This window comes from Vulpes lagopus, chromosome 9 (genome assembly GCF_018345385.1).
Source record: "Vulpes lagopus strain Blue_001 chromosome 9, ASM1834538v1, whole genome shotgun sequence".
Classification (NCBI taxonomy): domain Eukaryota; kingdom Metazoa; phylum Chordata; class Mammalia; order Carnivora; family Canidae; genus Vulpes; species Vulpes lagopus.
Window position 1 is genome coordinate 57,131,081 of NC_054832.1, and position 25,237 is coordinate 57,156,317.

Here is a 25,237-nt window from a genome sequence, read left to right on the forward strand (position 1 = left end):
AATGTTTCTATGAAGAGGCTTACCTAACAAAGAATAGAACTTCTCATCTTAAACTGTACTGGAACAAAAATGTAGAGGCTCAAACTTCTTATACAATGTATATTTTCATCGCATGACTGCTTATTAGGGAATTCAGTGCTAATCTTACTCTTGTCACAGGCAAAGGCGGAACAATTTGCTTTATATTCACTCATAATCAGCTATAGAAATTCTAGTAACTCAGATCTGTGGTGGGATTTATCTAGTTGAATTTAGCCTCAGTTGTTTGATTTAGAGGTTTACAACTAATCCAATACCAAAAGTAGGCACTTAATAAAAATAAATAAATGTACATAAATGCTGCACATATGTAAATATTGAGTGTCCTGGTAAATAAAACTATATTTTTATTTTTTTGGAAAATAAAAAATAATGATACCTAACATTGAAGATGGTAAACTTCTCCCCATGTGCATTTCCTGGGGCCAGATTAAAAATGTTTCACACAGAAAATAATTGAAATAATGTCTTTTTTAAATTGATGTTTGGACTTTTCCTAGTAACTACGTTTATTATTTATAGAAATCGATAAGTCTATTCCACATAAATCAATATCTATGTTTTTTAAATAACCATACCAGATTACATAAGACACAAGTTTAGAAGCATAAGACACTTAGAAAAATGAAGTATAATATACCCAAAACATACCTGTGTATAATGAGTACACACAGGACCGGAACATCTGAATGGACAATATGGGTTGCATTCATGTTCATACGGGTAGCTAAAGTCTCTTACTTCATCATACCATGCTTGTACATGAAATGTTGGGGGCCTGTATCTATTTGAAAGACAATAACCACTGAGAGTAAGTAAAGTTGGAAAAAATGTAAAACCAAATATTGCAAAATAGATTGATGAAGTTTGGTAGAGAGATAGTCTTCTGTAAGTTATACATGTTAACTACTTATGCCCATTACATTACTAACATGTCAATGATTTAAACAAAAATAAGTCTAAAATATTGTTGGTCATTCTGCTATGACATTTTAAAAAATTATTTGTATTATTTGTATATTGTGATTATTTGTTTTCCTTAGGCTCTAAAAGAAATTTTGGAAAATTTTCAGTGCTGAATTAATAAGCATTTCAAGCCTTTATGTTAATTAAAAAAAAAAGTTACATTTTACGCTACCTCCCCCAGTGTGCTCCCAAATTCTGTCCAATTGACGGAAGCAAATTTGCAGGTCCATGTTCCCATAAACAAGTTTCAGCCCAGGATTCTGCAGATCTTTCCAGTTCTACATCCCACGTCTATAGTTTAAAACAAAAACAACGTACAGATACAAACATATAAAGTATATGTAGAGTCTGGACATTTCTTCAAAATATTGTATGTTTCAGTTAGTTTCTTCCCTTCCTACTGCTTTGCAAAGTCAACATCTTAGTCTGCGTTCTCAATATCTCTCACTAGATTTTTTTGCGCTAGTCTCCTAACTAGTCTCTGCCGCCATCTTTTAACCCTCCAATCTTCCCCAAGGTATTTAGAAGTACCTAAGTGAGCACAAATACATCTAGGTGATTGCTCTGTCTAAACACATTCAACAAATTCCCATATACATAGAGTCCAAGATCTCCTTGGTCCCATTGTTCCTTATCATAAAACATGCCATTTCTTGGTCTTGCTGGCATTGTTTGTCTTAAAACATCCTTCTCCCAATTATTTGTCAGACCCCTATTCTTTCTTCATAACCCAGCTTTACATAATATACTCTAGATACCTTCTCTACTTTCAGATGTAGGTTTCTCCCTCCTTGGGGCTCTTAAAACTTTGTAATACTTCTTCATTTAGCGGCTATTAGAATGCAATGCTAGTATTCGTCTACATGTCCATCTCTTTCATAAGACTATGAGTTTCTTGGAGGCAGTCATTTAATTCACTCCAGTATCTTTGGCCTATTTTTTGTACTTTGTGTCTATCATATAGACAAGATGATTAATAAATACTTATTGAGTATATGAATGATGAATGAATTTGATTCCTATTAAACATATATGCATTATTATATACAACATTCAATGAGGGTGATTAATTTTTACTTTTAAAATAATTTACAAAGAAATATTTTTTTTTAGTTTTTATTTTAATTTTTATTTATTTATGATAGTCACACACAGAGAGAAAGAGAGGCAGAGACATAGGCAGAGGGAGAAGCAGGCTTCATGCACTGGGAGCCCGACGTGGGATTCGATCCCAGGTCTCCAGGATCGCGCCCTGGGCCAAAGGCAGGCGCCAAACCGCTGCGCCACCCAGGGATCCCCAAAGAAATATTTAAAATTACAAAATTATTACTGAAATTATTTTGAATGTCCTTGGTTTAATGTTCAATTTTTTATTTAGAAAACAGGCAGCATAGTGGTTGGTGTGGTGGTAAAAACATAGGTAGAGCTAGGTTCAGTCTTGGCACAATAACAGAACTCTGGGCATGTTAGGGGATAGGAAACTGGAACATGAGGACCCAACCTAAGGTGATAGCAATGCGACTGGAGAAATGCAGACAAACTGAAATCATGTTTCATAATTTAAATTCCTAGAAGTTGATGGATGACTGAAGGTAGGTGGTGAGGGGGGAAAAAAAAGGAAAAGATGAAGACGATGAAGGTTACCAAATTAGGAGAAAGAAAATACAGGAAAAGAAATAGATTGTTGCCATGGAAATGTGTTTAATGTATTTTGATGTAAATTTTGGGTGCCACATGAGATGTGTGTTATACATACAGCATGTATGTCAAGGAGAGAGTGGAAAGATATGACTGGGGTTCTGGGGAAAGAAATCTGTGAAGATATGAATTTTGAAGTTATTCACCTAGAGATGACTTTCTTCAGGAAGATGATATAGAATGAAAAGAGGAATGAAAAGAAAATTCTGGGATTATTAACCTTGGAAAGGGAGAAAAAAACAATGAATTAGTAAAATAAACCAAGGAAATTGGGATCAGAAAGGTGAAAGGAAAACTGTAAGAGGGTTCAATTGTAGAAGTAATGGGACAAGGATTCTAGGCGTAGAGTGGGCAACAAGATCAAATGCCACAGAGAAGTCCAGAAAGACAAGAGCTGCTAAGGGCTAATTCATGATCAAGAGTGATTTCAGATCAATGCTTAGGAGAAAAATCAGAGCACATGGGCACATACTTGACTGGAAGGAGAAACAAGAGAAAACAAGTATGCATTACTTTGTTAATGCTTCAGAAAGGAAAAAAAAAAGAGAGAGAGAGAGAAAGAGAGATGTCCAGAAGCTAAAAAAAAGTAACATGCCAGGTTCTAGGGAGCATTTGTTTGCTTTGATTTTTTTAAAGGGTGGAAGAAACCTAATCATGACTGTAGGCCAAAGGAAGGCACACTAGGGAAAAAGCAGCACAAAAAAAAATTTGGTGTGGTGATTTTAAAACACTCTTTTCCACAAAGGTGGAGTTAAATTCCCTTCCCCTCCCTTCAAATTTGAGGGGGATGGTAACTCCCTTCTAATACACAGAAGGACACTACAAGACCTCCCAGGGTAGGTTAGGAAATACAGCCTCTCTACAGTCAGTTCTTTATCTTTTAAGACACACATCTTGGGGCACCTGAGTAGCACAGTGATTTAAACATCCGATTCTTGGTCAGGGTCCTGATCTCAGGGTTCTCATCTCATGGTTGTGAGACCCAGCCCTGGGCTCCATGTTTAGCGTGGAGTCAGCTTGGGTTTTGCTCTCTCTCTCCCTCTGCCCATCCACACACATCTTGACAGATCTGAGCCAAGTCTAGCTACCCTGAAGGGATAGCTGGCAAAATACTGTAGAGAGATCACACAGAGCCTAAAAAATGCAAGAGGGGTTTTGGTTGTTTGGGTTTTCCTAGCCCATGCATGAGGCCTAGCAGTTTGCAAGTCCAGGTCACTGCAAACTAACATGTGAGAGACCCAGAGTATGAACCACTCATCTAAGCTGGTAAAAGAGACCACAGTGATTAAGGGACAGGCAGGGCTAGACAAGGAAAGACAGACGGGAGGGGAGGGAAGGCTACGGAATCAGGTTCACAGAAATCCCAAGGATGCTGAGATATAAAAACCAGAGATAAGGGAATAGTCTAGAGGACTTGGCCCTGGATATTACGGAATATCTTTCTTTGACGGCTACAAAATAATCACAGAAATTCACCAGACCACAAAGAAATAAGTCATTAAGGATGTTATCAATAGTTCTTGCTCAAACCAAGACTGCACAACAATCTCAAGGCCACAAGCTTCCTAGTCAGTAAAACACTGCCATTAAAGTGGTTACCTTCAGTGGCAACCTTGCCGTGGCCCCTCTCACTTCCAAGAGCTTTCTCTATATCCTCACTTAATAAAATTTTTATCACTTTACTCACTCTTTGTCCACAAGGTTCATTCTCCGACTCCATGAGACAAGAGCCTCGCTCTCTCACATCATTAAGACCCTTATTCAAGGCCAATCTACTCTTGTTTTATACATGATCCTACAATCTCAGATGTTAGTTTTTCTGAAGACATTGAAGATGAATGCTTTTTGTAGAGGATAAAGAACCAGCTCCAAATTCACAAATACATTATATTGCAAAAGTTTGTGTACATATCTTTGTATAGACATTGAAATAAAATCTAAAGCATATCATTCAAATGCTTTAGGCTAAGTTTTCTTATTAGCAAAGTGAGTAACAGAAGATAACTCAGGTCCCTTCAAGGACTAAAATATTCAATTACTGAGTATGTACTATGGATAAGCTGTTTTTTAAGCCATGGCAATTTTTCTATGTAATGCACTAAAAATATGAGGGGGAATCATTATCAAATGAACTATAATGTTAAAATAAGGACACATTATTTTAATATAAGAACTGAAGTAGAGGAGCATGCAACTAAAATTTACTATTAATATTTAACAAATATTAGTGACAGTTTGTAAAGTAATTATCTATTTAAAGAATATAATCAAGCACAGGTGTTTAGGTAAATTCAATAATACAAATCAAGAAGATTCTTTAAAAAACCTAATGAAAATACAGCTGTCCTGGAGGAAATATTATTATGAAAACAGTGTATTTTCATGCCCTAACATTATATTACATGTTTTAAGGGCACCAATAATTCATAACTCATCCCATTTATTTTTTTGTGTTTTTTTTTTACATTTGTTTTTATTTAAGTTCAATTTGCCAACATATCATATAACACCCAGTGCTCATCCCATCAAGTGCCCTCCTCAGTGCCTGTCACCCAGTTACCCCATCCTCCTACTCACCTCCCCTTCTGCAACCCTTGTTTGTTTCCCAAAGTTAAGAGTCTCTCAGGGTCATACCCATCCCATTTAAATGTAAGTTAGTCTCTACGCGTTTCTATTTAAGTTCAAGTTTGTAAATAAAATCAAGATGGCCTGACAGACTTTTTTTTTCTCTATGAACTATTCACCCAGCACTAATTTAAAGCCAAACCACACTTAAAATTACCATTTCTTTATAAAATGGGTACTTGAGGTGTGTAGAAATGAAAACCACTCTATTTTCCAATTACATCTGTAAGCTGTTCCTCCTTAGACTACAGTCAAGTGTTCAATGAATTTTTATTACTAAAAGAAACATTTAGAAAACTACTAAATTCTTTGTCTCCAATGATATTTTTAAAGCCAGTTCAACATGAAGGCTTTATCATTTCTTCTGTGTATTTGTGTGCCTATCTGAGGAATCCTAAATGTTAACAAAGGACTTTCAAAAGTAAACCTAGAAATAAAGTAATTTTGGTAATAAAATATTAAACTGGTAGAAATCAGAAAGTATGTAGCTATCTAAACACGTACAGAAACCAGGACTGCTATCCTCCCGTGAAACATGAGTGGACATATACAATTCATATTCCTATCATAATACCTGCAATCCTGCTCTAATTATAATAATCCACAGTGAGGACAGCTGGAAATCATTCAAGGATGTAGTTTTTAACAGAATTAATATCGGTAGGTTACCAGTAAGTTGTATCACTGTACATTAGGCAAAAACTGTCATTAGTGAATATTACCTTTTCCTTCTCTTTGATACTGAGAATAGTTCTGTCTCTTAAAATTGCTTAAGTATTTTCATATGTATCTTCTTGACCACAATAAATTTATAACTCTTTCTAGATTAATAAAATTTGAAAATCCATGTTCTGGCTGGGATCTGTATCATGATAATTAGTCTACCAAAGAGAATACCCTAGGTGACGCTAAAGTAAAGTAGTTTTATAGAGTTAGATTCACCAACAAAGAAAATATATAAATGATTAAAGACATTTTAAATAGACCAGCCTTAAATGGTCTGACACCTTTAAATGCACAAAGAAATTATTAACTAGAAACTCACATAATTTCATAACTGTAAAATCTCATTCTCAGTAGAAATAGGATTGTAAGATTTTCTACCATTTTACAAAATTCTACCTAAGTGGACAAAGCTATAATAGGTCTTTTCAAAGACATGCTGAGAAAAATGCCTTTAAATAGTAAAAATAATTTTTTTTTCCAAAACTGGAAAATATAATTAGTGTTGCATTAGCTATCTAACAAATGGAAAGAATATCTAAATAATATAGAAACAATACATTATACCTTCTAATACATTAAACTTTTTGCAAAATTGATACAGTTTTAGTGGATTTCCAACAGGGATAAATGCAAAAGACAAAATTGATCTTTGATTATCATACTATTAGGTAGCCTAATCAAATGACAAACATTAGTCCATAATATGATTTGCAATTTAATATAGACTTTTTAAATCTGCATTGCTTTATGGCAAAGTAACAATATTATAAAAACACAGTGGTTTGAAAAGGCAATTATGTTGGAAGTCTGGCCTAGGCTAGAAACTCTGGTCTACTTCTACCACTGAAAACTTGAAATAGCATGATGAAATTATTTTTAAAAATTATCTTAGCATTTGCAATAAATTTTGACAAAAGGAATTTCACAAACATTCTAGTTTTGAAACATATACATCTACATACCTAATTCAGAAAACTACCCTTATATCTCCAAGCCTACCTCAGTCCTGAGCAATCGATGGCTGTCAGAAATAATAATAGTATGCTAGCTTTCAATGGTATTGAAAATACCCTTTCCCTAGTGCTACGTCTTCTGGACATAAGCAAGTAAGGTCATTAGTCATAAATTTTCCTCTCGTTTTCTTGTATAGACAGTAAAAATAACCTTTTATTTGTTCAAAGTACTTCAATGGGTAATTCAAATAAATACACAGGGCACCTGAATGGCTCAGTTGGTTAAGCATCTTCCTTCAGCTCAGACCATGATCCCAGGGTCCCTCCTCGCTGAGCAGGGAGCCTGATTCTCCCTCTCCCTCTGCCTGCCACTCCCCCTGCTTGTGCTCTCTCTCAATCAAATAAATAAATAAAATCTTTTTTAAAAAATAAAATACATGATACACTCTGGAAGAGTTTTCTTTCTTAATTCATGTACTTTCAAATTTGTCTCTTGATTATGTCAAGTTTGGTTTCTGTTTCCTTATCTGAAATAATAAAAAGCTAGAATAAGTCTTTTCAAATTCTTTCAGCTTTAAAATTCTATTATTTTGCACTTATAGTTTCTTATAGAGTGCTCTGTATTACTTATAGAAATGGATAAATACTTGCAAACTCTAAAATAATCTTTCTTATGACAATTAAAGGCACTTCTAAGAAGCAAAAGCTATTTTGTGATTAAAAAGTGGGCAGATAAAAAAAAAAGTGGGCAGAGGATTTGAATAGACATTTTTCCAAAGAAGACATACAGATGAGCAACAGAAACTTGAAAAGATGCTCAGCATCACTAATCAGGAAATGCATATCGAAACAATAATGAGATATCCCTCACACCAGTCAGAATGGTTAGCATTAAAAAAAAAAAATAGAAAGAAATAACAAGTGTTAGAGAGGATGTGGAAAGAAAGGAACTCTCCTGCACTGTTGGTGGGAATACAAACTGGTGCAACCACTGTGAAAAACAATAAGTTCCCCTCCAAAAAATAAAAATAAAAATACCACAGAATCCAGTAATTCCACTACTGGGTATCTAACCAAAGAAAACAAAAACATGAATTCAAAAAGATATATCTACCTCTATGTTCACTGCAGCATTATTTACAAAAATAAGGTATGGAAGCAACCCAAATGTCTATCAATAAATGAATAGATAAAGAAGTTATGTTATTAGAATACAACAGACTATTACTCAGCCACAAAAAAGAATGAGATCTTGCCATTTGCAATAACATGGATGAACCCCTAGAGGATGTTACGCTAAGTAAAATAATTCAGTCAAGTAAAGAAAAATACCATATGATTTATATGTGGAATCTAAACAAACAAACAAGCAAACAGAAACAGACTCATAAGTGCAGAGAACAAACTGGTAGTTACCAGAGGGGATAAGGTTGGATAAACTGGCAAAATAGTTGAAAGGGATTAAGATACACAAATGGCCAGTTATAAATAAGCAGATGAAAAATACAGCATAGAAAATGCAGTAAATAAAACTATATAACATTATGGATAACAGATGGTAACTATAGTTATGGTAGTGAGCACTGTGTATCATATAGAATAGTAAAATTAGAATATATAGAATTGTCAAATCTCTGTTGTGAACCTGAATCTAATATGACATTGTATACCAACTACACTTAATTTTTTTTAAAAAAAGCTGTACTGTGACTTACAAGATTGCAAAACTGAAAAGGTTTCAGATCTTCCAATTATGAATCTAGAGAAAAGCTCAACTATTTCTGAATTATCCCTATTTAAGAAAGTTTTAATATTGTCCAAAACAGATAAACTGAAACGTAACTGAATATGACAAGAATATATTCTCAGTAAGAAGTTAAAACCAGTCTTCTTGCAGTTTAATGCCGAAAACACAATGGTAAAACCTTTGAAATAAGACATAGACTTCTACATGTAATTTTTCTGCACAGCCAAACAGCACAGTATTTTTTAGTCAGCTAGTACATTTTTATAAAATTGATATAGTTTTATGGATTTTCAAGATATAATATACATGTAACATATATATAACTTGTCTGCACAGCTAAAGGGAACAAGGATTTTTCAGCCAGCTCATGAACGTAGATGTCGCTGGAGAAAACCAAACCCTATGAAGTTATGTCTTTCTAAATACCACCTATGAAAGATAATTCGTGCTGTGCTATCACCTCTGGAAAAACAGGTTTGTAAATTATCCATCATGTGTCAAAAATAAATCCCTCTCCAAATCACTGTTGTGTTCTCCTATTTGAATAAGAAAGTGCAATCCAAAAATCTGACAGGATAAATTGTCAACATGATCCTCTTGACAGCAATAACTTGACCCTCAAAAAAGAATGTTATTCTATGCGAGTCACACATTTGACACTCTACGGGATTTCAGATTCAAATTCCAAATATAATGCCTCATTATACCTTCTTTGCTCCCTGTTGGTGGCATTATCTGAACTACAATGAAGAAACTGACATCAGTGAAATAAATAAATAAGCAAGTCAATCTATGTTCAAAGAATGTATGATGGTTTTTGTGTGTGTGTGATAAAGTCCTCCGGTATAGAAAGCACTATGGAAATCTGCAGCAACGCATTCCTTACAAACTACCTCAGGTGTTTAACTACTGTGCTTCACCTGTCCTGAAAAGACTTTGTAGTGACAGGGAAAATGCACAAGGCTCAGATTTCAAAGGGAACACCTGTGTTACTATGCACACAGGCCAGATACTGAGAAAGCTGCATTACCTCCGGGCATTGCACTTCTGAGGGTTTCCTGGAAGTTACAGAGATAAGAGGCAGATGTGCCAGTATTTTACTTAAAGCCCACTTTAAAACAAGGCCTTAAAACCTTAAAAAAGTAGCAACCTGTAATTTCAGGAACTGCCTCTTCATTTCTTTAAAATTGAAATATTATTGAAATGGAAATTTAATGTGTGGATAAACACACAAGATGATTTCAATTAAATCCACAGTTTGAATATTACACAGGGAGACTGAAAGTATAATGTATGGAAGAATGTCCTTGTGAGACAGCAGAGCCATTAACTGAACACAAGTCTTACACAGAAATGTCTATTGATTCATCTCATCTCACTGCCAATGCTCACACCAGTCGGGCCATAACTGACTCACATATGTACCACCCCTATTCAACAGGACCCTTAACAACTGACTCTCTTGAAATTTTCAAGAGTCCATAAATCACCAGAAGATCTTTTTTTAAAGTGTTGATTCTCAGGGCATCTGGGTGATTCAGTCAGTTAAGAAGCTGACTCTTGATTTTGGCTCAGGTCATGATCTCAGGGTCCTTGGATCATCAGGCTCCTTGCTCAGCAGGAAGTCAGGTGGAAGATTCTCTCTCCCTCTCTCTCTGCCCCTCCCCACCCCCACCTCATCCCCGGGGCCATGTGTGTGCACTCTCTCTCTAAAATAAATAAATCTTAAAAAAAATGCAGATTCTGATTTGGTAGTTTAGGAGACAAATCTAAACTATAGTATTTCTATATATCTGGTCCTAGGACCATACACTGAATAACCACGCTTAGAGTTACAAGTTTCTAGCAAGGTTCTAGTCCAGTTTCTTGGCCAATTGAATCCATTAGAGATTTTCCCCAAAAGGAACTGTCCTTTTTCTGCTCTCCTACTTAGTTACTTAAACTTTATCCTTTCACCAAAGTCCTATTCACAATCTCTCTCCTTTTGGAAGTCATTCCAACTATAATATTCCATTTATCACACTCTTCTTTGAACCTTCTTAAACATGTAATTTATCAGTTACTATATATTCCCCTTGATTTGTCTCCATTGTTTTGGGTCTTAATTCCCAAACTAGAATTCAAAACAAACAAACAAACCTGTGTCTCATGCTTTTTTGTGTACTTTTCATGGCACCTAATATAAAACATGGCATAAAATACATTGCCAGTATGTACTCATCAATTATCTCTTGTCCCACAACTGGCCTGGGAATGAGCAATAACTTAAATCAAAGACATATGACCTAAATTCTATGCTCAAACGTACATGTGTGATATAAACTCAGATGGAAGGGTATTCATAATGTACCTATGCTAAACAAAAGGTAAACCTCTGAAAAGCTGACCTGTTGGATTATTTTTGAACATGTCATATCTTTGTTTTAATTTTGTGATTAATCCAAGGTGATGATGCTTTCATTATTTTTATTGTCATTTAAGACTGAAGTAGTTAATCTTCAAGACTATGATCACGGCCCGAGCCAAAGGCCGACGCTAAAGAACTGAGCCACCCAGGTGTCCCATCTGGAAAAAGTCTTCATAGTCTGGTCCCTATATCTCCTGAAAGAGTCTCTGCACTTGCTGAGGGGTCTAAATATCCTCACTTCATGAGATAGAGTTGTCCATAAATCAATGTAACTCTCAAAGTCACTGAAATCCAGTGCCAATTTAGCCACCTGTCATACTTATCTGACCCAAATGCAACTGATTAGGATTATGTAATATCTGAACACTTTAAAACTCGAACTCCACTAACATGTCTTTAATCACCTCTTTCTCATATCCAGAAGCTGCCTTAGTCAAATGTCTTCAAAGGTCAAGCAGGTGACATCACACAAAGTGCTTGGAAAAGAGTGATGGGACCTACAGCAAGTCAGAGAAGGAATCATTACTTTAAATGTAATTTTTTGGAAACATTCTGACATACTTATATAGGAAACCTATCTATATCTGTCAGTTTTTAAACTTAAAGCATCACGAACCAAATGAACTAAAACATCTCAAAGCATCCCAAACATCTGACTCCACATGGATCTTCATGAAATATGTTCAAAATTACCATTTTGTAATGTCCTATCCTCACACTCATCATTCCTGCCTTCTCCATCTCTGCTGATGATCTCGTTTTATAATCTCACTGGGAAAAAACAGAAGCACCCATATGAAAATTCTCTTCTCTCTCTTCCTCATCAAATACACCAAACCGTGTATATAAGCTTCTGAACCTACAGTCTCAGTGCTTCCTGTTAAATAAATGAGGTGACTTTGTAGTTATATTTTCTCCCTTCCATTGCCAAGTATTTTCTCAACTTATTCATTCTCATTAATCTACAAATATACTCTTTAAAAAAAATGGAAAAAAGCCCATATTCCCCTCTACCAATAGCTAGTTTCCCTTCTCTGATCTTCATAGCAACATCATCTTAAAGAGTTACTTGAGGTAATTTCTCTACTACCTCACCTTCCATTCTCTTCTTCCCACTTGAGTAAGACTTCCAATCATACCCCATCACTGAAATTACTCCTACTGAGATCACCCACAACCTCCATGTTGGCAAAAACATTGTTGGCTTTTCTTCATTTTACCCAGCCTCTCAGCAATACTGAAACACTGACTTCTACCCTGATGAACTCTTGTGCTTTCTGGGACACCAGGCTACCCTGTCTTTTCCTCCAATCTTGCTGACCACTTTTTCTCAGCTTCCTTTATTAGTTGCTCTTTTCTGTTCAACCTCTACATATTCCAGGACCTCAGGGCAGGGCTCAATCAAAGGCATTCAACTCTTGTCCATAAAAATCTTCTCCTTGAATGATTCTGTTCTGTCAGTTAATGAATAACATCTACATAATTTCCACATTTTATCTCCAGTCCCACCTCCCTACTGACCATTAACATCCAAATAAAGATGACCTTTGGCATCACAATGAAGCTTGACCAAGAAGAAACTCACGATTTCATCGTCACCTACTCCTGTCTGCTTCTCAGAAAATGATTCTACCATCCACCAATGCGCTTAAGTAAAACCTATGAACATTTCAGACTTCTCCTTTTCCTTCATCCTTCACATTAAAGCTATCAACCAGGGATCCCTGGGTGGCGCAGTGGTTTAGTGCCTGCCTTTGGCCCAGGGCACCATCCTGGAGACCCGGGATCGAATCCCACGTCGGGCTCCCGGTGCATGGAGCCTGCTTCTCCCTCTGCCTGTGTCTCTGCCTCTCTCTCTCTCTCTCTCTCTCTCTCTCTGTGACTATCATAAATAAATAAAAATTTTAAAAAAATAAAGCTATCAACCAAACCACTGACAATGCCATAAATCATATCTTGAAACCACCCACCTCTCTCCATCTTTACCACTATCACCCTGGTCCCAGTCACCATCCTATCACACCCAGAATATAGCAAGGGCTTCCTAACTGTGCTTTCAGCTTTAGCTATCCTTCAGACCACTCTCCATAATGTGGTCAGGAATAATTTTCGAAGTGGAAACTGACCAGGGCAATTCCTTGCAAGGCATTCTCCAATGATTTCCATCTCATTCAGCATAAAATTCAAAAGTTTCTTCGCCTATAAGCCAAAAGGACTTCTGGCCCATGCTACCTCATTTTCTAACACCTTACCCATTATGGAAAAAAATTCAGTCATACTAGTCTTCTTTGTGACCCCTGAAAAACCCCACTTAATTTTGGATTTAGAGACTTTGTGTCTCGTATTCCTTCTGCCTAGATTTCTGACTTTTGTTTAGCTGACTCCTTGTAACTGAGCTCTCAGCTCAAGAGCCACCAACACAGGGAAGTCTTCCCCAACTACCCAACATGATTAGCTCCACCTTTATCCTTCTCTATCATTCATTCTCCTTATTTTCATTAAGTTGTTTACTTTTTATACACTGATGTATTCTCCAGCATCAAGAACAGTGCCTGGCACAAAAATGCTCAATCAGTATTTGTTGAATTAAATGCTTTCTTTCTTTTTTTTTTTTTTTTAAGATTTATTTATTTATTTATGACAGAGAGAGAGAGAGAGAGAGAGAGAGAGAGGGAGGGAGGGAGGGAGAGGCTGAGACACAGGCAGAGGGAGAAGCAGGCTCTGTGCAGGGAGCCCGATGTGGGACTCGATCCTGGGACTCCAGGATCGCGCCCTGGGCCAAAGGCAGGCGCCAAACAGCTGAGCCACCCAGGGATCCCCCGAATTAAATGCTTTCTAAAACACAAGGTTATCAATAACAAATTGGTTTAATCAATTTTAAAAGCTTTTCTGTAACTTATTAAAATTTTGAATGCAACAGACATACAGGAAAATAAGGAAACAGTTACTTAGACATATTGTAATACCTTCACTAGACAATTCATTACCACCTGAATTTGTACATTTTCGTCCAATGAACCAGTATTATATATATATGTATGTATTATATATAACAATATGTAAGATATATATGTCAATTTTAGAAATATTTGGTTTTAATTGAATTAGTAAAAATTATTAAAAACATGAGAATTTAAATTTTAAATCACGTATAATTATTTGTATAAAATCTAAAAGGACTGTGTAAGAGGACACAGCTGAACAATAGCAAAGAATGTTCTTAAACTAAATGTCATTCAAAATTTATAATTTATAAATTATTAAAAATGATTATTTTTTTAATGAAGGCATTCAGTAAAAGTAAAAAAAAAAAATAATTACTTAAACAAATTGCATTGTCCTATTACCATCATTATAAATTTGGGATGTGTTCCCTATTTGAGTTATATCTTCTAAAACTAGGTTGAAAATTTTTGGTTAGAAAACAGTTAACACTGCAGATATCACCTGGCCCATAAAAAATGAAAGACACATGTTTGATGAATAAGTGAATGAACATGCATGCTTATTTTTTTCATCCCATTCTGCCCAGTTGCCCCTGAATCACTAGGAACTTACCCAAACTGTTTTATCAGACTTTCAACGTGGCCTCCATATTGTTAAACTCAAACCTCCTCATTTTATTTAATCTTTATAACCATCATCTAACAGAACTGATCATGATTTTTCCCTTTCTTCATTTAGCTTCCAGGATATCGTGCTCCCACGTTTTTTGTTGTTGTTATTGTTTTTTACTAATTTTTTATTCTCTTTGCTGTTTCTCCCCACCTCTCTTATCTCTACACTATAAAGTACATCTAGGGCTCACTTCTCAATAATCTCTATCTATACTCACTTCCTTAATGATCTACCTCTATTCATGGCTTTAAATACCATCTAAATGCTGATAAACTCTAATTTTATGTTCCAGATTAGATTATATCACTTTTGTCTAATTGCATACTTGACAAATTCACTTGGATATTTAAGCTAAATTTTAAGTTTATACGTCCAAAATTGAGCTCCAGCTTTCTCTACCAAAAGTTGATCTATCCACAGTCTTCCCTATCTTAAAAATATGGTAACTCCAATACTTCTAGTTCCTCAGGCAAAAACTATACAGCCATACACCGTATCCAAAATCTGTTAACTCCAAAACGAAACAGAATCCTAATGATAACCCCCATGACAAAGAAATGGGTGATTACTGGACAAGAACTAGGCCACAGTCCTATTCTGCTTCTCATGCTAAAGTTCTCATCTTCTGTTGTTAATGGAGGGAAAGAGAGAATAGACTGGCTTTTGGAAGAGGAGAGAAAACTATGTGGGAAAACAGCAGGCATCCTTATCCCGGGAAGTAAGGAGGCAGAGGTTGGTTACACCTCCTTTAATCTCTTGGAATTTGGTTGGCAAAATGGGTAACAAGTAACTGGGTGACTTCTGGGATCTCTCTAAACATTCTGGAAGCCACCAAGTTGAAAGACACAGAATCTTGCCCATTGATCTTTAAACCAGAATAGAAAATGACATCAATGGGATGCCTTGGTGGCTCAGCAGTTGAGCTCAGGGCGTGACCCTAGAATTCTGGGATGGATTCCGACATCAGGCTCCCTTCGTGGAGCCTGCTTCTCCCTCTGCCTATGTCTCTGCCTCTGTCTTTCTTTCTCCCTCTCTCTCTCTCTCTCTCACGAATAAATAAAATCTTTTCTTTTTTGAGATTTCCCCCCAAATCCTCTGATCAACTTAATCATTTTATTTTGAAAATGCTCATCTACTGTAAATACTCTACTGATTACTTTTTTCTAAGATTTTATTTCTTTATTCATGAGAGAGACAGAGAGAAGGCAGAGGAAGAAGCAGGTTCCTCACAGGGGACCCAATGTGGGACTCAATCCCCAAACTGGGATCACGTCCTAAGCTGAAGGCAGACACTCAACCACTGAGCCACCCAGGCATCCCAATAAATGAAATCTTTTTTTAAAAATTTTATTTATTTATTTATTTATTTATTTAATTTATTTATTTATGAGAGACACAGAAGGAGAGAGAGAGGCAGAGACATAGGCAGAAGAAGCAGGCTTCATGCAGGGAGCCTGATGCGGGACTTGATCCCAGGTTTCCAGGATCACGCCCTGGGCTGAAGATGGTGCTAAACCGCTGAGCCACCCTGGCATCCCGATAAATAAAATCTTAAAAAAAAAAAAAAAAAGAAAAAAGAAACTGCCATCAATTTTCAAAAAACTGGATTGAGTGGATTTAGATCTTGTGTCAGATGCAGAAACTCCCAGCCTACTGGCTGCCTGGCTCACCAAGGCAATTTCATTAGTCCAGCAACCAGGCTTCCTTGAATTTTTCAAACTGATGTTATGATTACAAAGGAGTTTTGGTGTGTACTCACACTCTTACCACTTCTCACCACCTTCATGTCTACCAGCCAGCAGTGTTAAGTTGATTACTGCAAGAGCTTTGTCTACCTGCTTACACTTTTGCCCCACCTCCCACCACCCAACTTCTATTCCCAACAAAGCCAAGTGATTCTGAATAAGTATAAGATTATAGTATTCCTCTGTTCAAACAGTTCAGATGGCTTCTTACTGCTCAGACTAAAAGTGAGTTTCTACAATGATCTGTATCTGTCCTTCTCAGTTAAATTTCTGATCTCATTTTCTACATTACTTCCCACCCTCACTCTGTGTCAACAACATGGGGCCCTTTGCTGGGTATGGTGATTTAGGGTCTTCACACCTATTCTAGGCAAGGAAGAATGTTTGTTGTGTTTACTTCTGGGTTCTAAAGGTGCCTTCCATATGGTAAACTGCTAAATGAAGCAATAAATAACAACAATTTCAAAATTTTGTGGCATTTTCTTGCTTTGAGTGTTCCATTCTCCTACTAAAACTACTTCTCTTTCCTTTCTGAGACCCTAGGTTTTCTTACATTTAAGGAGGCATCTTTACTCAGAACTCCAGGGTAATAACTAAATTACATAAAACTGGCCTGTAATGTCACTTTCTTCCTATCAGTATTACCATTTACAATGCAACTTCTGAAAAGAAAAATACATTAAATATAAGTATCATTGTCTTTAAAAAACAATAGCTATCTATTCAAATTAAGGTCCAGTTTCTATGATTATCTACTATACTAAAATATAGGAAAAAACAGTAACAACTAGACTTTACTTCCTGTGTTAAACATAGCCATAGAAAAAAAATCTAAGTGACAAATCGGAACCAAGCTATTACAATATGCACCATGGATCAAAAGTACCAGTAGTTTTTTGGCTCAGAGACTGGATGCCTAGCAAAAGGAGAGGTATCCAGATATATTTTGTTTTACATTTAGAAAAGTGCTAAGCCAAAGTTCTGACCATAGTTTCGCCCATATGTGAGGTGAGAACAAGCAGGCACAGCCACCAACCCTCCCAGCAGTATCTGTCAACGGTTCCCTAAAAGACATGGAAATAGATTTAATAGCGGAAAATGGCTTATATAATTGGCCCATGTGTCCCTTTTTAGGCAAAGTATCCTGGCTGCTAAAGCACATTCTAGACTTAGGTACCCTTTGCATCACAGTGAATTACTTGGGATTTCAGTCATTCTACAGTGTTGTAGGGTGTCTATGTCAAAAATTTGTAGCAAGAGGTAAATATCCATTAACTCATTTTAGTATCTGAATTCCAGAACATTTAAATATATTTATTATTATCTCATTAGCTCCATATTATAGGATAATTTTTAGTGTACCATAAAATAAATATTTTAAATATTGACTTATTTGAAATATTTATTCCCTCATCTCTAGCATTTCCAATTTCAGTGTATCTCCAGTGTTACTGATATCCTACCTTCCACAACTTTTATTATTTTAATTCCTCTTTCTTATCGGTCCTTATATTTATCTCATACATAATCTTTACTCTTCCATCCATCCCTTCATTCAACATATATTTATTGAACAATCAACAATATTCAGTCAAAGAGTATTTAGTGAGTACTTCTATCCATCAGCCACAGGATTATAAAAATAAATAAGGTATAATGCTTATCCTTCTAGGAATTTAAAGTCTTAGAAAGGAAAATAGACATGTAAATATTTAATTGCAACAAAATTTTGATACTACCAATACGTTTGAATAAAATACTTTAGGAGCATAGTAGAAAGGCAGAGGAATGCATGCACCAGTGACAGCTTTGCAGAAAGACAACATTTGAGCTTAGTCTTGAGTAAGACATTATGAGGAGACAGGAAATGCAGAAATTCTGGGCACAGAAGAAACTGATAAGCAAAGAGACAGAGGAAACACAACCATCTTTAAGAACAGTGAATAGATAAATGTGAACACAGATTTAGATATACACAAGGGAGCTGAGGGCCATGTGCAAAACTGACAGGATATATATACCTCCTTTTATACATTAATCAAGGTAAGCTTCAACTTGTGAGCATCCAGAAGTTAACAGAAGTGTTATGCAGCTGAGTAACCACTATTATAGAAGTGTTTGAGGAAAAAAAAAAAAAAAAAACAGACTTAGTAACAATGAGGAAGGTGGACTCAAGTAAAAAGTAAAAATAAAGTAGGAACAAACTGGTATAGTCCGCTAGGTGAGAAGCTGTGGTACCAATCTTTAGGTGACATAATTAGCAAAGCTTAGGGTGAAATGGAAGAGATGAATTCAAAACACATTTCTGAGACAGAATCTACAGAGTTTGGCAAGTAATTGTATATTTATGTTTGCAGGTATATGTTATGTGAAAGTGGGAAGAATGAGAGTGTGGCAAGAGCTGGGGATGGGCCCAATTTTCTATTTTGTAAGATGTTTTGCTTTGATTTGCTTACAGAAGACTCAGCAAATGTTGATGAGATCCACTAAGAATCCAGGAAAAGAAGCAGGATCACAGATAAGGGAGGGGGTGGTTCATTTTCTTTTCAGACACCTTAAGCCTAAACTAGTAGGCAGCAGGAAATATGAAAATGAAGCTCAAATATGAAAACGGAGCTCAATGAGATGACTGTTGGATGGAGATAAAGACTACGCTATGGACTAAATACCATCAATCTATGGATGGTATTTAAAGTCAATGGAGTAGATATGGTCCTGTAGGAAGAGAGATGGCCAAAAGGAAAAACCTGAAAAACAAAGTTCCAAGAAACGAAGAAACAAGAACATGTTGATGAAATAACTAGAAAAACAAAACAACCAAATGATAAGGTGAAAACCCATGGGAAAGGAAAGGCTTGAAAAAAGACAGTATGTGCAACAGTATCAGATGTCTTATTATAGATTGTGGTTTTATTCTTTACACCAGTTTTACTAACAAGAAAAGCAATGCCAAGTATGGTTGCTGGCTAAGTTCACATCCCAATAAGCAGCAGAGGCAAAGTGAACCCACTGCTACTGAGGTCCAAAGCTATTATTTTTTCTTTTAAAAATCTATTGCCTCCTCAGCAACAAGAGTTCTAGTTTCTCAATTTACCTAAAATCAAGTGTAAAAAAAATTATAGGACTTCTTCATTTATGAACTTTTAAAAAGCCAATTAGGGAGCCTTTCAATCATCACTGATTTCCATAATCAATAATTTATTTCTCCCCTTCCTTATCCTGCCACAAGTCTGTGTTTCTTCAACCTACTTTTCTTCTGGAAGGTTCCCTGGAACAGCACTTGTCAGTTTCTCTTCCTCTAGTTGAGGTATGCCCTCCACTCTCTGCCATAATTTAGGGTGCTGATCACCTTCCAGGAACACCTATTAACCATCTTCCTCACTGATTAACTCTCACCATTAGGAATATTCCATTATTTTGGGCTCCTTTGGCATTATTCATACACTTTAGCAGAGAATTTTACAACGTTGTTTACTTGAGCATTTTCAAATGTATCTACTCTTTCTTCTAAATCAGCCTATAAGCTCTTCAATGGAAGATGTGGCTTTCCAGAGTCCATTTTTGACCCTATTATTTAAATGAAGATAAGAGTAGGGGTAGGTATGTGATGTTAATAAATGTGGATGTGGCTTGGCTGCCATAGGTTCCAGGATAAACAGTACACTAAATAAAGCACCAAGTGTGAATAAGGTAATTGGCTATTCACATTTTTAATGTGATATGGCAAATAGCATACAAGCAGACAAAGTCGTGGCACCTATAGGGTATTGCGTATTTTACAGGAAATAGCTCTTTAAGCCAAATTTTAATTTTGTTTTCTCAGAATTAATACATTTTAAATAACTATTTAAATAAATATCATTTTCACAAGGTTGATCAACATCTGTACTTCTACTGCTATATATGTTAACAGTATTTCAAATAAAATAGAAGTGTTCTTTAAGACTTCCCCTTAAATGTGTATTCTAGAAAATGTGTTCCAGTATACTTGGGCAACGAAGTCCTTTGCAGCCCAGTTAATGGCCAAGACACAGTTCCAGTGCTAATAGTATCTAAGGGCAACACAACATAAACCCTGGCTGGTTTCTAAATCTACATTTCAAGGATAGAATGAAACCAGTGAAACTAAAAAGAAACTCATATAAACACCCCAGACTAGACATCATACAATAGGCAGTTATTTTCTTTGGATTTGTTTCTGTGAAAAACGAATCACTGAACTAACTTCTTTCATTATTTCCATATTACTTAAAACACACACAAATATTCTCAGATTTCTTTTTGTGGGTTCAAACCCCCAAGGTTTTCCTTATTTTAAGTAAAAAGCAACGGAACACCTATCCACATGGAATAAGCATATGGTGGCCTACTTGGAAAGGCTCCATAATTGGCTCTTTCTGTTTGAAAGCTCACAGTGAAGAACTCCTAGAATTTTTTACTTCGGACAAACATTTTAAAATATACAAAAAGGAGAAATGTATCATAGCCTGCACAGAATTTTGAAAAGAGCTAACAATTTCCTTATGTATTTTACTTAAACAGTATGGGGAGACATAGAATTAACTATCAGTCTATAGTAACATTTACTAAGACCTTGCAATATGCCTGATAAACTTTACTACCTAGGTTATCTCCTTCAATCCCCACAACAACCCTCTGAGGTGAATATACATGCTAGACATGAGGGAATGGAAGTAGAAAGAAATTAAGTTTCCCTAAATCACACAGCTAATGCATATCAGTGCCAAAATTTAAACCTAGATCACTAGATTGTCAAGCCCCATTCTTAACCTCTCATGCATTTTCTTGAGTGCTACCTACTTTCTTCAGGGTAAATTGTTTTTCTAGTTAAGGTTAAAATAATATGCTAAATTTTGTAATGGGTAATGTGAATTTAGAACTTCCATATATCATGAAGGTTGCCTAGAGAATATCCATCAGCACTAATGTGAGTGCAGAAGAAGAAAAACTAGAATGCATTAAAATTAGCTATACCCTACAATGTATCCAAAGGAGAAATGTAATTCCCAATGTTTATTACACATGTGTTGCTATCACCAATGATTATTTATCTCAGTTTTTGCTAGTACATTCCTAATTTTAGTATAATAGATATTTGAATTTTTTTCTAAATTTTCAAGGTACAAATATATTATTGAGCCAAATCCTAATAGCTTTTAAAAAGTAAGTGTGTGTGGTCCCTGGGTGACTCAGATGATTAAGCATCCGACTCTTGATTTTGGCTCAGGTCATGATCTCAGGGTTGTGAGAGCTAGCATCTGGCTTTGCACTGGGCAGGGAACCTGCTTAGGGGATTCTCTCTCTGCCCCTCCCCGCCTCTCTAAAAAAATAATAATAATAATTAAAATAATAATAAAATGTAAGTTTTATTATTGTTTGCTACTGTACTTTAAAAATAAATGAGATTATTAAGGATAAGTCACATATATATTTTGTAAACTTTGTCCAAGCTTGTTTTCACATGACAAAGTGCATAAATAAATCCACAAGAGAAAAAAAGTCATTTCCAAAGCACTCCTTAATATAAAGCAACCAGAAAAGTGTACAATTTACAAGGTAATTTACATACTGGTAAGCAGCAAGGATCTATTGGAAAGTTATCACCAATCCAGAAAACTGCTTCAAATTATTGGTCCCTGACTTTTCAGATCCACCATTCATAAGTGCCATCAGCTAGGAAGAGGAATTAGTAAGCAATTGGTTCTACTAACTCACTTAAAAGCAAATGTGTTAGCTGTTCAGCATTTCAGTATAGGAATCTTCCTGGTAAGAGTAGAATTCAGAGTTTTTAGTAGGAACATTGCATCTAAAGGTATTTAATTCTACTATGAAATTCAAAGAACTCTTAGAATAGAGGGAACACTAATAAGAATATACAGAGGAAGATACTCCCCTAAAAATCTTTTTTTTTTTTTAAATTTCATACAGGACAAATGGCAAAGATTAAATAACAGCATGAGGAAATTTAACCAGGGAGATTGAAAGCATTAATAAACATTTTTTGTACATACCATTTGAAAAATTTCCTTACCATATACTGCATATTAGATGCTGTTGGATACACCTGACTCCGTAATTTATTATGAAGGTCCAAGATACTCTGCATGTCATTGTCTGTGATGGCCCTCTTCCCTCTTTGCTTGGCCATCCACCACTCACCATCCTCATCCATGTACTTTTCCAAAAGTTTCTCCAATAAAGTAGCATTAGGAACCACCATGGCTGGAATTGCTCTAGCCATGAATAGCACTGTGGTCACTCTGAGCCACTCCTGCGCGGTACACTTCATAATGAATGATCTCAGGATTTCCCCAGGAAAATCTCCAAGACAGGCTCTTCCACTCCTTTTGGCTATAAGGACATGCAGTGTGATTAAGGTGAAAATCTAGGCAGGTACTAACTTTCCAATAACAAAAGTAAAATAGCAGTTATAAAGGAAGTGTGCCAGATGGATTGGTTTACATAACGCCAACAAACGGACATGGGTTTTGGATTGGAGAGAAGTTATTTTTAAAATAACTTCTCTCCAATCCATTTTTCCTCCAGAGGTTTTCCACAATGCATTATTTTCACCAAATAGACAACTATATTTACCAAGATAACACGCAAGAAGCCAAGATAAATGGCAAAAGTAGCCCCAAAGAGTCAAAGCTTGAGATTCTATTTCTGAGTGGAAAGGCTTTAAGAGGCTACATATTACATACATCCAGCCTGCAAAGGGGGTATCATCACCTTACAGCGTTTTCTATCAACCGAGAGGTCCAAATTTCGCTGTCTTAAGGTATTATTTTATACCAGAGTCCTAGCTCCAGTTCGCAGACACTCAGGATGTCCACAACATGCTGAAATTGAGGTGAATGTTTTGAAGGAGTAGAAAATGTCATTCATAGGTATATCCACGGGTATAAGCATCTAGAGGGCCCATGGGAACTAATGCGAAAGAATGGCCCGGGAGGAAGTCTCCTCTTCCCCAGGCGCAGGGCAAGAAGAATTCAATCATAATTTCCTAGAAAGTGTGTGCCCAACCTGTGGCCCGCACCCGATAAAGCTAACAGGTCGCCAGCACCTCTAGCTCTTCCTCCCACACGCTGCAGGCGCGCGCTCCCCACTTAACCCAAACGGAAAGCGCAGGAGGATGAGGAGGAGGAGGGAGAGGAGGGAGAGGAGGGAGAGGTGGAGGAGGAGGGAGAGGAGGAGAAGGGAGAGGAGGAGGAGAGAAGGAGGAGGAGGGAGAGGACGAGGAGGAGAGGAGGAGGGAGAGGAGGGAGAGGTGGAGGAGGAGAAGGGAGAGGAGGAGGGAGAGGACGAGGAGGAGAGGAGGAGGGAGAAGAAGGAGAGAAGGAGGAGGGAGAGGTGGAAGAGAGAAGGAGCAGGAGGGAGAGGTGGAGGAAGAGGAGGGAGAGGAGGGAGAGGAGGAGGAGAAGACGAGGAGGAGCAGGTGGAGGAGGAGGAGAGGAGGAGCAGGAAGAGGAGAGGAGGAGGTGGAGGAGGAGGAGGGAGAGGAGGAGGTAGAGGAGGAGGGAGAGGAGGAGGGAGAGGAGGAGGGGAGGAGGAGGAGGAGCAGGTGGAGGAGGAGAGGAGGAGCAGGAAGAGGTGAGGAGGAGGTGGAGGAGGAGGGAGAGGAGGAGGGAGAGGACGAGGAGAGGACAAGGAGGAGCAGGTGGAGGAGGAGGAGGAGGGGAGGAGGAGGAGGAGCAGGTGGAGGAGGAGAGGAGGAGCAGGAAGAGGTGAGGGGGAGAGGAGGAGGGAGAGGACGAGGAGAGGACAAGGAGGAGCAGGTGGAGGAGGAGGAGCAGGAGGAGGCGAGGAGGAGGTGGAGGAGGAGGAGGAGGGAGATGTGGAGGGAGATGTGGAGGAGAGGAGGAGAGGAGGAGGGGAGGAGTGAGAGGAGAGGACAAGGACGAGGAGGAGGAGGTGGAGGAGGAGGAGGAGAGAAGGAGGAGGAGGGAGAGGAGGAGGAGGGAGAGGAGGAGGGAGAGGAGGAGGAGAGAGTGGAGGAGGAGGAGGAACCCACGGTCACTTGGAAGCACCAGCTCCGCAGATCTCCATCGCGCAGCTTTGCAAGCAGCCCACTCACCCTCCGCGTCCGCCCATTCTCTACAAGTTGCCTTTTTTTTTTTTTTTTTTTTAATGGAGTTTTAGAAGGAAAGAAAGGTAGACGGGGGAAGGTGGGAGCGCCGCGTTCTCGAAACGCCCTCACCTGTCCAGCGCGGGGCTCCGAGGAGAGCGGGGGAGCAGGCAGCAGCACCGCCGGCCTCCCGCGGCCGCCCCAGCCCGCGCAGAGTCGGGTCGGGAAGGGCCGGGGCGCGGCGCGGCGCGTCCCGGGGCGGCGAGGGCGCGGGCGGAGGGGGGGCGCGGGCGGCGGGGGGACGCGAGCCCGGGCCTCCGGCGAGAGCCCGGGACTGGGGCTGCGAGGGGCTGCGGGGCTGGCCGGCCAGGGGGCGCCGCGCCTCCGAGCGGCCGCCGCGGAGCAAGGGGCGGGGACGCGAGCGCGGCTGCGAGGCGAAGGCTGGCGGCGGCCCCGACTCCCGCCCGGTGCCGCCGAGGTGCGCAGAGCCGGGCGCCGAGCGCTTCCGCCGCTCCCGCGAGCTCCCGGGCATTTATTGCGGCCCCTGCGCGCGCACGTGACGTGAGCGCCCCTCCTCGCCCACCCCCACCCCCACCCCCACCCCACCCCCCCACCCCTCCCGGC

General features: G+C 38.1%; 1 protein-coding gene across 2 annotated transcripts in view; it reads right to left on the reverse strand.

Moving 5' to 3' along the window:
* CRISPLD1 (cysteine rich secretory protein LCCL domain containing 1) overlaps window positions 1-25,237 on the reverse strand; it is a 43,834-nt gene extending 18,597 nt beyond the window's left edge. Inside the window, exons 1-4 of one of the 2 annotated variants that reach the window (XM_041768503.1) lie at window positions 24,746-25,237; window positions 22,577-22,896; window positions 1,178-1,296; window positions 691-823 (exon numbers count right to left, since the gene is read on the reverse strand). In XM_041768503.1, the coding sequence (XP_041624437.1) occupies window positions 691-823; window positions 1,178-1,296; window positions 22,577-22,896; window positions 24,746-25,145 (972 nt within the window). In that variant the 5' untranslated portion in view covers window positions 25,146-25,237. Of the gene's footprint in view, window positions 1-690; window positions 824-1,177; window positions 1,297-22,576; window positions 22,897-24,745 lie in introns of those variants that run through there. The other variant, XM_041768504.1, reaches the window with a different exon arrangement.